Source organism: Protopterus annectens, chromosome 17.part0 (assembly GCF_019279795.1).
Source record: "Protopterus annectens isolate FY-2018-M chromosome 17.part0, PAN1.0, whole genome shotgun sequence".
Classification (NCBI taxonomy): Eukaryota; Metazoa; Chordata; order Ceratodontiformes; family Protopteridae; genus Protopterus; species Protopterus annectens.
The window spans coordinates 14,994,173-15,006,810 of record NC_056751.1 but is presented as its reverse complement, the minus strand read 5'-3'; the positions used below and the strand labels follow the sequence as shown (position 1 = coordinate 15,006,810).

At 40.3% G+C, this 12,638-nt stretch overlaps 1 protein-coding gene across 2 annotated transcripts in view; it reads right to left on the bottom strand.

Annotated features, from left to right (window-relative positions):
* INTS10 (integrator complex subunit 10) overlaps positions 1-5,509 on the bottom strand; it is a 1,128,594-nt gene extending 1,123,085 nt beyond the window's left edge. Inside the window, exon 1 of one of the 2 annotated variants that reach the window (XM_044059448.1) lies at positions 5,213-5,509. In XM_044059448.1, coding sequence (XP_043915383.1) covers positions 5,213-5,341 — 129 coding nt within the window. In that variant the 5' untranslated portion in view covers positions 5,342-5,509. The remainder of the gene's footprint in view (positions 1-5,212) is intronic. The other variant, XM_044059449.1, reaches the window with a different exon arrangement.
* Between the last annotated feature and the right edge of the window lie 7,129 nt (positions 5,510-12,638).

Genomic DNA, 12,638 nt, shown 5'->3' with positions numbered 1-12,638 from the left:
ACAAGTACAACTCACTGTTCATAAACCAACCAAATCAGCAGTTTTTTCTTTCTGTATTTTTCCTCAAAAGACAAAATATGGAAGAAGATCCCCACATCTATGAGGACAGATACATCCCTCAAATCCTTCACACTTTCTGTTAAAGACCATCTGAAAAATACATGGCTCTGCTCATGTTCTTCATCAGGCTAATCAAATAACTCGTTCATCATTTCCAAACTGTAATTGCAATAACATTATCCCCATCATGCTATTTATATTTTATGTAACTGGTGATTTTCTTGGGCTTTCCACCCATACCTTTCACTATTATTACAACTATACAGCTCCCTGTCTCTTCTTTCTCCTCTATAACTCTTGCTCCTCCCTATTCATACCCCTTATCACTTTACCGATGAGCATATAAGCTTCTGTCTTTTCCTTTCCTCTCTTGCAACTCCCCTCCTATCTCATCTCTATACTACAAGATATGTAAGCTCAGTATGTTACAATTAACAGAATTATTTAATTAACATACAGCATCATTCTGATCTGAAACACATAACTATAAAGACTTCTTGTCTCACGTATATAGTTTCCTTAGTAATATCCAACATCTGTAATTAATTTACAAGTATGTTTCACTTACTGTATGTAAAAATGTGCTATCCATTCTTGTATATATTCTTTTTGTATGTGAAAATTATCATTATTGCTCTGTAATATGTTATTTGTCTCTGGAGACTTTCTCCCAGAGTCTCTGCTGAAAATGGGTACCCACCTAGTCGGACCTTCCCAGTAAACAAATGTCAAATTAGAATAAAAAATAAGACCGCATCTACATGGTCCGACCAAAAAACACTCTAACTTTAGCTCTACTGCCATACTCCCACCCATATCCAAAACTCTCAAAAAATGCATTTTTTCTTTTACAGTAATGTATGTTTGCTTGTGATTTAAATGATACATTCACATACAACTTAAATACCCACCTACAAATGGCCTTTTCACCTCCTACCCCCACTCAACATGGTTTCCAACCCTACCACAACAGCCAAACTGCATTTTGCAGACACAATCAAGAAGAACAGAAACTCCAGTAATCTAGTTTCATCACAGTTTATTAAATAGTTGAAACATTTCACAAAGTCTGTCATCAAATACTACTATTGGGCTCTCTTTTAGCTCCCTAACCTGGTTTCAGAACTACTTATCAAATAGGCATGAAGCTATCAAATGGCCAGATGACTACTCCTACCTGTAACAGTCAGTGTGCCACAAGGATCCATACTTTGACCTCTCTTGCTCAATGTACTCATAAAATATACATTCATTGACCAAATATGCAACACTGATACAATATCCTGATGGCACCACCCTAATATGGTCTGCAGTGCATATAATACATGACCAGACACGAAAATCCTTTTCTACTATGGAATCCTGACTAGAAAATTCACAACTGCTAGCTAATAAAAAAATATATATATATATATATATATACACACATACATACATACATACATATACATACATACACACATATATTCCTCTTCACTTCTAAATCGGATTCAGATAGCTAAGACCAGTTTATCTGCACTTCTCTTAATAGCACTGTACCACATAAAAAGCTTCTGGAAATCAGAACATATTACAAAACAAAAACTGGGCTTTACATCCAACTAGCAGTTAAAAAGGCCCACTAAAACTTGACCATTTTTAACTTATCCAAGTCTTTTGGGTTTCTAATATCACGACAGGAATGGACCCCATTCCTAAGTCAAAGTATGATTAAAGTTCATGAAATTAGTATTGTTTCAATTTTTGATGTCAGCCAGAAGTGTTCTTTGCAGCACCCGCAATGTGCCCAGTAATGACTCCTAAAATTCGTATGGTTACATGCATCAGTAACATATCTAAATAGATTCTTTTTTATAAAGACTGGTTGCTCCTACTACTATTGGAATTGTGTGGGTATCCTTCTTCCACATTGCTCTTGTTTCTGCCTGCAAATCCTGATATTTTATGACTTTGTGTCTCTCTGTACACAACACACTGCAGTCATTGGGAGCAGTGATTTCAATGAAAAATGCTACTTTTGTCTTATTTTCATGGACCACTACATCTGTTTTTTCTCACATCTGTCTTTTGAACTGCTGGTAAGGGCTGATTCCATGTGATGTAGACTTCATCATTTTCTATGATACTTTGTGGCTCATGTTGCCAGTATTTTTCTGTTATTTCAACATTATAATGTTTGCACAATCACCAGTACAACAGACTTGCCTCATTACTATACACTCCTCTTGCTAAAGTTCTTTTATATCACATTCTTGTCCCAAACTGATGTTTTCTTGGTGCTGCAGCTTTCCTGCTTTAAAGGTTGCTTTTGCACACTTATAAAAATGTCATTTGGTCTTGATATCATCTGAAAAAGCTTTGAATACTTGCAATTGGGCTTTCAGTTCCTCATCTGACAAGCTATACAGTTTTAAATCAACAGAGACGATGAGAAGTCTTTGCACTGTGTCGCTTTCTGGTAGCCAAATTACAGCCATGACCTAATCTGTTAAGCAGACAACTTAATGGGTTAACAACAAGGCAAACGAGTAGCAGTGACAGAGATTCACCCTGGAATATCCTCCCTTTGGATTTTTATCCCTGGAATAATAACTAGTTCTTTATCATGGCTTAACTGCAAAGTGGTTTGCCACTGTTTCATGGTCGCTGTGATGTAATTTATCAGTGTAGGGTGTATCTAATTCATTTTTAAGCAGTCTTATCCATGAATGTGGGATAATGTCAAATGCTTTTTTGTAGTCTATCCATGCCATACTTAGATTCTTACCCTTTTTACAGTTCTCCACTAGGACTTCATTTAACAACAAATGATCCTTTGTTCGATATGACTTTATTACCCCTTTGTTCTATTGCCATAATTGACTTTTCCTCTAAATGACTATAAACTCTGTTGGCATTAAAGACATGCAGGTAGGTGCAAATGTGTGTGGGTGTGCCTTCTTTGAAGGTTGGGCGCTGGGTTGGCAACTCAACACCAAAATATTCACTGCCAATCATTAGCGGACCGGAGTTCTGCTGTGGCGACCCCTAACCGGGAAAAGCCAAAAGACAGTTTATACGTCATCGGAAGCCAAGTTATTGGTCTACAGTTTTTAGGGTAGCTTGCAGGTTCACTCTTAAGTAGGAGCATTGTTTTTCCTCTTGTTAGCCAGGCTGGTGTCTGTTTGGGGTTTGCATATAAACAGTTCTTACTCATGGCCAATTCTTCGTACAAAGATGGATGTTAGCAGTTACTTCATCCCATTTCATATCCTGTACATTTGAACTTTTTATTCTTTCTTTCACTTCTTCTATCCATTTAACATCTTTGTTATGTTACACAGGATCTTCTACACAGATTTAAACATTTCTTTACAGATAAGCAAGAGAAATGCTTGCTAAATCTACTAGCTTCCTACACTACTATGTTGTTTGTCTTTTCGGCTTTTCCCGGTTAGGGGTCACCACAGCAGAACTCCAGTCCGCTAATGATTGGCAGTAGATTTTTATGGTGCAGAGTTGCCAGCCCGACACCCAACCTTCAATGAAGGCATGCCCATTCACGCACGTCTTTCGAATGCCACTCGACTGTGGGGTGGACATGCAGACTCCACACAGAAGGCACTCCAGCCGAGAATGGAATGGGAAAACCTCTTGTTGTGAGGCAACAACGCTACCGCTGCACCACCGTGGCTTTTCAGCTTCCTACACTAATATATTCCTCTCAAATTTTCACGTCTGCCGTTACTCCAAAGAACTAAACTTGAACAATGTTACAATAACATTGCAAAATTTGCTATAAATTTCTCTAACCAAACTAAACACCGAACAGTTCGTAAACTGGACTAAAACTACATCAAGGCCTTCACCTTTCTCAACTCACTATGGTTCACAATCTAACAATAAATTTTAATAAATGCCCTGCCCTAAAAGACACATTCAAGCTTTATACTCATAACAGAACTCTTTGCTTCAAAGACAAAAAAAATAACTTGTAATAAATAAGTGACTGACTATACCAGGCACTGCACTTTATTCCAACCATGTTACCAAAACCTAGAACTCCCCTGCTTAAACAGACTAATAAGCCCCAAACTTTTAAATCAGGCATCAAAGATCATCTATAATCATCTTGGCTATGCCAATTTTCTACCCAAGGATAACTGTGCTTATCACTTCTTCCTAATTCAATAACCATATCTGATCACCTGCTCCCAAATAATATATGTATTAACTAATGTTTAAGGTGCTAATTTGGCAGTCCATCATAAGCTACTACCGTGTGAATGGATATATGCACGTGTATGTGTGTATGTATGTATGTATATATATATATATATATATATATAGCTGTATATGTATAGATATTTATATTTATATATGTATATATATATCTCCACACAGATGCATAGATACATGCGTGGATACACACATGTAGTACTTTCCACAAAATGAATCTAAAGATGTTTGTTTACAGATTACTACAAAGGACTTAAAAGCAAATATTAATCATGTGTGCAAAAATGTCAGTCTACAGTGTACTCCAAACAAAATCTAAATTTTACTAATGTATATTGCTACTGTACACTGTTCCTGTTTTATCAAGTTTATTACAGTTATGTATAGACTCTTATGCCCAGCTTGACTATCCCAGCCAGTTAACAAGGGTAAAATAAAATAAACAAATAACCTATGGAATTGTGATACCTGCACATACGCATGCAGTTACTGCACTTCTAAGTCAAACTATTCTTTTGTTATATATTTACACTACTGCTAAGCGTTGCACGGCAATATTTATTTTTAATTTTCCTTAGGTCTGCATAGTGCTTAGCAACGCTGAACCCAAACTACTACAACGTACTGCAGTAGCTTGCACATTGTTGCACTGTCACCCCCATAATGTAATATTACCTTTTTTGGATTTACCATAAATAAAAAAAATAACGCATGTATTGCAAAATGCTTAAAGGGTGGCAAGCCCCACTACGTTTCAATCTCTCTCCTGGCTCACCAGCAATCTCTTAATTCATCCGTTTGAAGACAAAACACGGAATGCCCAAGTCACCCCAGAAAATTAACTTATATCACAGGCTGCACTGTGCGTTGCAGGACAGGACAAAGCTAGTTATGTCTACACACCTTAATCAATAGTAAATGAATGACTGATTACCTGTATGTTGAAATCAGTTGGATAAAGGGTTCTAGCTGTAATAAGCCATGCTTTCGCTGCCCAAGGGTCCTGGTTAACCAGTTCTCTAGCTTTTTTAACCAAAAACTCACAGTCCCCTTGAGCCGACATGATTACCTTAATCGAGCCCAAATAATGTACTACTTCTCACTCCAACACCAACAGTAACAACTATCTTCACATTACAGGCATAGAAAACATAGCTGCGTGAAACCCTAACATGTACAACAAATGATTTGTCACAATATCCGTCAATCAAAGAAGGGACGAGAAAGCTCCGTTACGTGATTAGACTGCTGCCGAGTAGTTGTGAAAACCCGGAAGCATTGATACGTACTAGAGACACCTGAAGAGGGCGGGCTTATTTTGTTATACGCTGTGTCAGTCTCCTTGTCCAAATTTTATCAGATCGGCAATGATTCGTCCTACACAAACACGAAATGCCCAAGTCGTGCCCCTTTATTCATCCCTCATCAGGCCCATCATAGAATACAATGCCCCCTTTGGGATGTACCTTACCCGACACCTGCAGCAATTAGAAAGACCCCAAAAGTATCTCACCAAGAGGATCAAGGGTCTCAAACAGATGCCATATGCTGCTCCGTTAAAAAAACTCCAGTTCTACTCAGTTGCATACCGCCTACTTCGAGGCGATCTATGCCTGACATACAAAGCTATGTCAAATCCAGAATTAATGGACATGCTCCACCTCAGTAAAACTAAATCCCTTAGAGCCACATGCTCGAGGGACTTGAACCTCAGCACAGAAATAAATAGAACTTGCTGGAGGGACAGGTTCATAACCCAGAGGATCCCTTCCCTCTGGAATAGAATTCCAGTTCATGTGAGGCAGAGCACCTCACTGAATCTCTTCAAGAAGAATCTCGATAAGTGGATGGGGGATCGTAGGTTTGTCCCAGGGATTACTCCCGTGTCACTATTAGACAGAGGCACAGTAAACTAAACCTTAAAAAGGGCACAGTATACTCAAATCAAGGGGTGGCGTAAGCCATACAGAATCGGGCTAGGCTTATAATTGCCCCAGGGCAGATAGCCTAGTATGAACCTATGAACACACACACACACACACTCATATACATACATACATATATATATATATATATATATATTTATATACATATATATATTTATATATATATATATATATATATATATATATATACATTTATATACATACATATATATGTATATATATATATATGTGTGTGTGTGTGTGTGTGTGAGTATATATATATATATATATATATATATATATATATATATATATACATATATATATATATAGGTTCATAGGTTCATACTAGGCTATCTGCCCTAGGGCATTTATAAGCCTAGCCAGAATGTGTTTGGCTTTCGCCACCCATTTTAAATTTATTTTGCTATGCCCTTTCTCGAGGTTAGTATACTGTGCCTCTGTCTAACAGTGACACAGAAGTGATACTCGGGGTAAACCTACGATCTCCCATCCACTCATCAAGATTCCTCTTGAAGAGAGTCAATGAGGGACTCTGCCTAACCTGGACTGGGATTTTATTCCAGAGTGAAGGGAGCCTCTGGGTTATGAATCTGTCCCTCCAGCATGTCCTATTTATTTCAGTGCTGAGGTTCAAGTCTCTCAGCCGTAGCTCGATGGGATTTGGATTTTCTGAGGTGCAGCATGTCCATTAATTCCGGGTTGACATGGCTTTATACGTCAGGCACAGATCGCCTCTGAACAGGCGGTATGCCACTGAGTAGAGCTGGAGTTTCTTTAACCGGGCAGCATATGGCATCTGTTTGAGCCCTTTGATCCTCTTGGTGAGGTACTTTGGGGTCTTTCCAGTTGCTGCAGGTGTCTGGTAAGGTACATCCCAAAAGGGCATTGTACTCAATTATGGGCCTGATGAGGGATGAGTAAAGAGGCACGATGACCTCCCTGATCTAGATGTGAATCCCTTCATGATTAGGTGGGCTATATAAAATATTTTTCTAACCACTTTGGCCACGTGGTTGTCAAATGAGAGATTGCTATCAACTTGGGTCCCCAGGTCCCTAATTACTTCTTCTGTACTTAATGGATTACCACCTATGTGGTAATTTGTGGGCACTTTGTTTTTGCCAAAGGGGATGACTATACACTTTTTGGCATTTAGCTTGAGGCCATGGCTCTGGCACCAGTTGTCTGTTTCTATGAGGCCCTTTTGGAGGATGCTTGTGTCGGCTGGAGAGTCTATTATGGCGCCCAGTTTGCAGTCATCTGCAAACTTGGTCAGCCACAGTCCTTCCGTGTTGGCGTGTACCTCCGAGAAATATATACTGAACAAGGGAGGTCCCAGGACTGGGCCTTGTGGGACACCACTTGTAACTGGTTTGGAGTCTGACATGGCTCCAGCAATTCTAACCATGTGGGTTCTGCCCTTGAGCCAGTTTGCAATCCATCTAGTGACATAGGGGTTTATATTTAAGCTGGTGAGCTTATCTATAATGCCCGAGTAGGGTATTATACCGAAGGCTTTTGCGAGGTTCAGGTAGGCTGTGTGGACCACCTTCCCCTCGTCAATGGCCTTGGTGACTGTTTCAAAGAAATCGACCAGGTTTAAGAGGCAGGATCTGCCCTTAACAAAGCCGAACTGGGTAGGATCCAGTGTTTGTAGGTCCCCAATATCTTTATTTATGAGGTCCGTGATGATCCTTTCCATAGCTTTGCAGACCAAGCTAGTCAGGCTTATGGGGCGATAGTTTCCAGGATCCGTTGAGGCACCACCTTTATGGAGAGGAACCACTGTTGCTGTACGCCACTCTTTGGCACATATCCTGTAGTAAGGCTGAGATTGAACAGTAGTTTTATGTTTGGGTTTAGCTCTTCTTGGAGTTCATGTAGGACGCAGCCCGGGACACCATCTGGTCCCACTGATGCTGTGTTTTTTGCTTTGGAGAGGGCGGCTCTTACCTGAGCATCTGAGATGTCAGGGGGGCACCACTCTGCTGGGATAGATATTTGCCCTTTTGGTGGGGAGGGGGGGAGAAGTTTGTGCTGAACCTGTCAGCTAGGATGTTGGCAATGTCTGTGGGTTCGGTGTATTTTTTGTCATTTTGGACTAATTCTGAGCATATCTGGGAATTACCACCCAGGTTCCTAACATAACTAAAGAAAGCCTTGTGATTATCCTTAGTGTCCTGTGCAATTTTTCTCGAAGCTGGACTTAGACAATTTTATGTGTGCCCGTAGTTTTTGCTAATACTGATCAGTGATGCCTCTCCCTTTTGGGATTTTGCTCTATCATTTAGTAGCTTTCTCCTTCTTTTGTATAGTTTGTTTATGGCTGGGGTCCACCAGACAGGACGTCTGCCTTTGGAGGATTGGGTCTTGGTTTTATTTGGGATCGCATGATCCATGCATTCCTGAAGGTGTCCATAGAATGCGTTTATAAAGGATTCTGCGGTCTGGGCCGTATTTTCCACAGGCCCAGGGGCTTTGAAGGATTCCAACTCAGTTTTGAGGAGTGTGAAATTTGCTTTAGAGAAGTTTTTCACTGTGGTTTTCTGGGCAGGGTGTGGTGTCGGGATGTGAATATCCAGTGAGATTAGTTTATGGTCTGATCTTACCAGTGAGGGATACACTTCTGGTCTGGAGCATAGAGTCCCCATGTTGGTGATGATCAGGTCCAGTATGTTTTCCCTCTTGTGGGAGTGGTAACAAGTTGTTCCATAGCATTTGAGTTTATAAATTCTAGGAACCTTTGGGCTAGGGTGTTGGAGCTAGAGTAATGCTCCCAGTCTATGTTTGGGTAGTTGAAGTCGCCCAATATAATGGTGTTTGGAGAGACCTTCATATTTTCCAGTGTTCTCAGGAAGGCCGAGTGGGGTTCCTGGGTTTGGGAGGGTGGTCTGTAGCAGGCTATAAACTGGAAGGCAGTTTTACCCACTGTTAGTTGCACATGGATAGTCTCTGATGCTTCGTGCTTTGCCACCAACCTGGAGGTGTGGGTATCTTTGATGAATATCGATACTCCCCCTCCTTTTGTGGTTCGGTCCAAGTTTTGGGTCCGAAAAGCATGGTATGAGGTATAACCTGGTAGTGCTGGGGTGCTCTCGGGAGCCCTGAACCAGGTTTCTGTTACTGCACAGATATCGATGTTCTCCATGCTAAGGAGAGTTTCGCGTGCATCTTGAGGTTTAGACTTCTGGCGTTGAGTAGCATTACTCTTAGTTTCTTATCCCTTGTGATACCTATGGAGGTGGGTTTGTCTTTTGAGCCTTGCCTAAAAAAGGCACTATGGGGGTAGCAAGAGCCTTTGCCAATATCCGAAAGCCCAGGGGTGACAGGTGCAAGCCATCCCTAGCGAAGCATCGTGGCTTGTCGAGCATATCATCCCAAGTTGACAGGCATTGGATCCCCTTTGAATGACACCAGTACTTAAGCCAATTGTTGAAATTGATCATCTTGTCTTCATATTGTGGCATCATTCTTGGTGAGGGTAAGATGCTACTCAAGGTCAGGGTCATACCGGCCTGGGCTACATGCTCAGAGAGCTCCTTTATGTCTCTTTTCATGTAGTCCAGGGAGGTATGTCTCAGGTCATTCACGCCAGCATGGACAATGACTGAGTCATATTTGTACTTGCCTTGGAGGGACCTGAGTGCTTGTGTTATGTGGCGGATCCTAGTGCCCGACAGGCTGCTCACCATGACCCTCTCCTTGTTCAGCCTGGTGAGCGGGACGTCAGTGTGCCTGACGATAGAGTCACCTATTACAAGTGTATCAGGTGTGTTGTTTAGTCTTAAGGGCTGTGACTGTTTGGCACACTGGCTTTGTGAGATATGTGTTGCATGTGTTTTGTTTTGGGGTAGCGGCTGCTTGGGTGTCTGCTTTGGAGGTCTCTGCTGCTTCGGCAGATCTTTATTTAGAGCCTCCGAGTATGTTTTTGTGTGATTATGTGTTTGGTTTGCTGTCGTGGTAGGTCTATGTGAGACTGGAATTTTAGTGAGTGTGGTTTCCTTCTCCTCCTGACTGGTTATGCCAGTACTGAGTTGAGAGAGCTTAGCCTCCAGTTTGGCTATATGGTTGCATCTCTCACATGTGTTGGAATTTGTTGGGAGGAGGAGAGGGTTGTCTGTGTACATGAGGCAGTTGTAACATTGCCTCAAGATTCCTAGATTCACCAGCTGGACCGGAGAGGAGTTGACAACTGACCTTTGGACATGCTAGAATAATATTGGGAATTCCATAATAATTGAAAACCAGGGCCAGTGGGGAGTGAGGGTGTAGTGCTTTTAATTTTTAGTGCTGACTTATATAATTGCTTTAGTGAGCAAGTGCCAGGTAACTTAAGTGCAATGTGTTACAGGTAACTTAAATGCAAAAACGACAAACAGTAAACTTTCTTTCAAGTGAAACAAGGAAATTAGTACAGTAAGCAATGCAGATATCACTAGTGATCCACAGAAGCGCTGAGAAGCCGCGTATTAGGTGGAATTAGCATTCCAGGGAAATAACAAGCAAACAAACAACAAGCATATAAACAAAGCTAGATTCAGCAGGCCTGGATCTAGTCTATGCTACAGCAAACAAGGTGTACCAATTTCAGTAAGATACAGTTCAAATATTCAGGCACTATAAACCTTTAACCAGAAATTCCCAGCTCAGAAGGGCAGAGTCCAGCCTCTTCTCCCACAAGAGTGCAGACCACAAGCCTTCTTAATGTAAAATAACTGGCCTGAAGCCCAAGTGCTTAAACCAGAACTAATACACTTTAAGAATAACAGACACTGGGCTCTCAATCAGCAGTTCCCAACTTAGAAGGATGAAAGCTACCTGTCCTGCCACCACAGTACATGCCACAAACCTTCCTAATGTAAAACAACTGGTCTGAAGCCCAAGTGCTTAATCCAAAAGACTTGGAATGATAGCTACACTTTAATCAAGTTACTACCAAGCAGTAATAAATACAATTGAATACTTTAGAGAATGCCTGGATTGGTGCTCAAGTTACACAAACAAAGCTAGATCCAGCAGGCCCGAATCCAGTCTATGCCACAGCAAACAAGGCGCACCAACTTCAGTAAGAAGCAGTTCAGATATGCATGCACTATAAGCCTTCAACCAGAAATTCCCAGATCAGAAGGGCAGAGTCCAGCCTCTCCTCCCACAAGAGTGCAGACCACGAACCCTCTTAATGTAAAATAACTGGCCTGAAAGCCCAAGTGCTTAAACCAGAATTAATACACTTTTAGAATAACAGACACTGAGCCCTCAATCAGCAGTTCCCAACCTAGAAGGATGTAAGCTACCTGTTCTGCCACTGCAGTGCAGACCACAAACCCTCTCAGTGCAAAACAACTGGTCCGAAGCCCAAGTGTTTAAACCAAAAGGCTTAGAATGAGTTACACCAAGCAGTAATAAATACAATTGAGTACTTTTAAGATGATGCAAAAGTAAAAAAGTAGGTAGAAACACAAGTACAGTAAAAGCAGATGAAATTTTTTTTTTTTTTTTTTTCTGAACAAGTGCTGAGATCAAAGAAACAGATTTGAGTGCTGAAACTAGAAAACTGGCTAGTTATAAGAAAAAAAAAACTAATCTAGAAGGCTTCCCTCCAACACAGAAGGGCTTGGGGGCTCAGAAGCCTACAAATAGTCTATACCACTTAACAGGAAAGGCAGGAAACAAGCTTAAATTTTTTTTTCTGTTTCCCAGATGCTCTCTTTGTACACAGCAGGAGTGCCTGAAATCAGAATATGATCTCACTGCACTCAGTTGAGTGAGCAAATGAGATGGGCCCAGAAGGAGTATCCAAACACAAATTTACAAGAGGGGCGGGCAGTTGCAAGGCCACTAAGATTAACACCAAAACCAAAACAAAAACAGGGAGTGTGGGTGGGACTAACTGAAGAGCAGAGTGAAAACTTCCAGTTCAGTTAATATTCCTTCCACACAGTTAAAATCAATTTAAATACTGTATTTTTTTGAAAATAAAAGAGCAGATAAAGGTACTTAAATTCTCTTATACGTCCAGTTGAATATAGCAAGTTCTTAGCCAGCCAAAGCTGAGGTTTTTAAGCAGAAAATATTTCACACTGTACCACTTAAATAGGCAAGGACAGGAAATCAAAGAACGTGACTACCCCCACACCTGTAATTACTAGCAAATAACAAAATTCAGCAAACACTGACTAACTTCCAGTTCAGCTAATATTCCTTCCACACATATACACATATATACATATATATATATATATATATATATATATATACATATATATATATATATATATATATATATATATATATATATATATATATATATATATATACACATATATATATCTATATAGATACATATATATATATATATATATATATATATATATATATATATATATATATATATATATATATATATGCTTA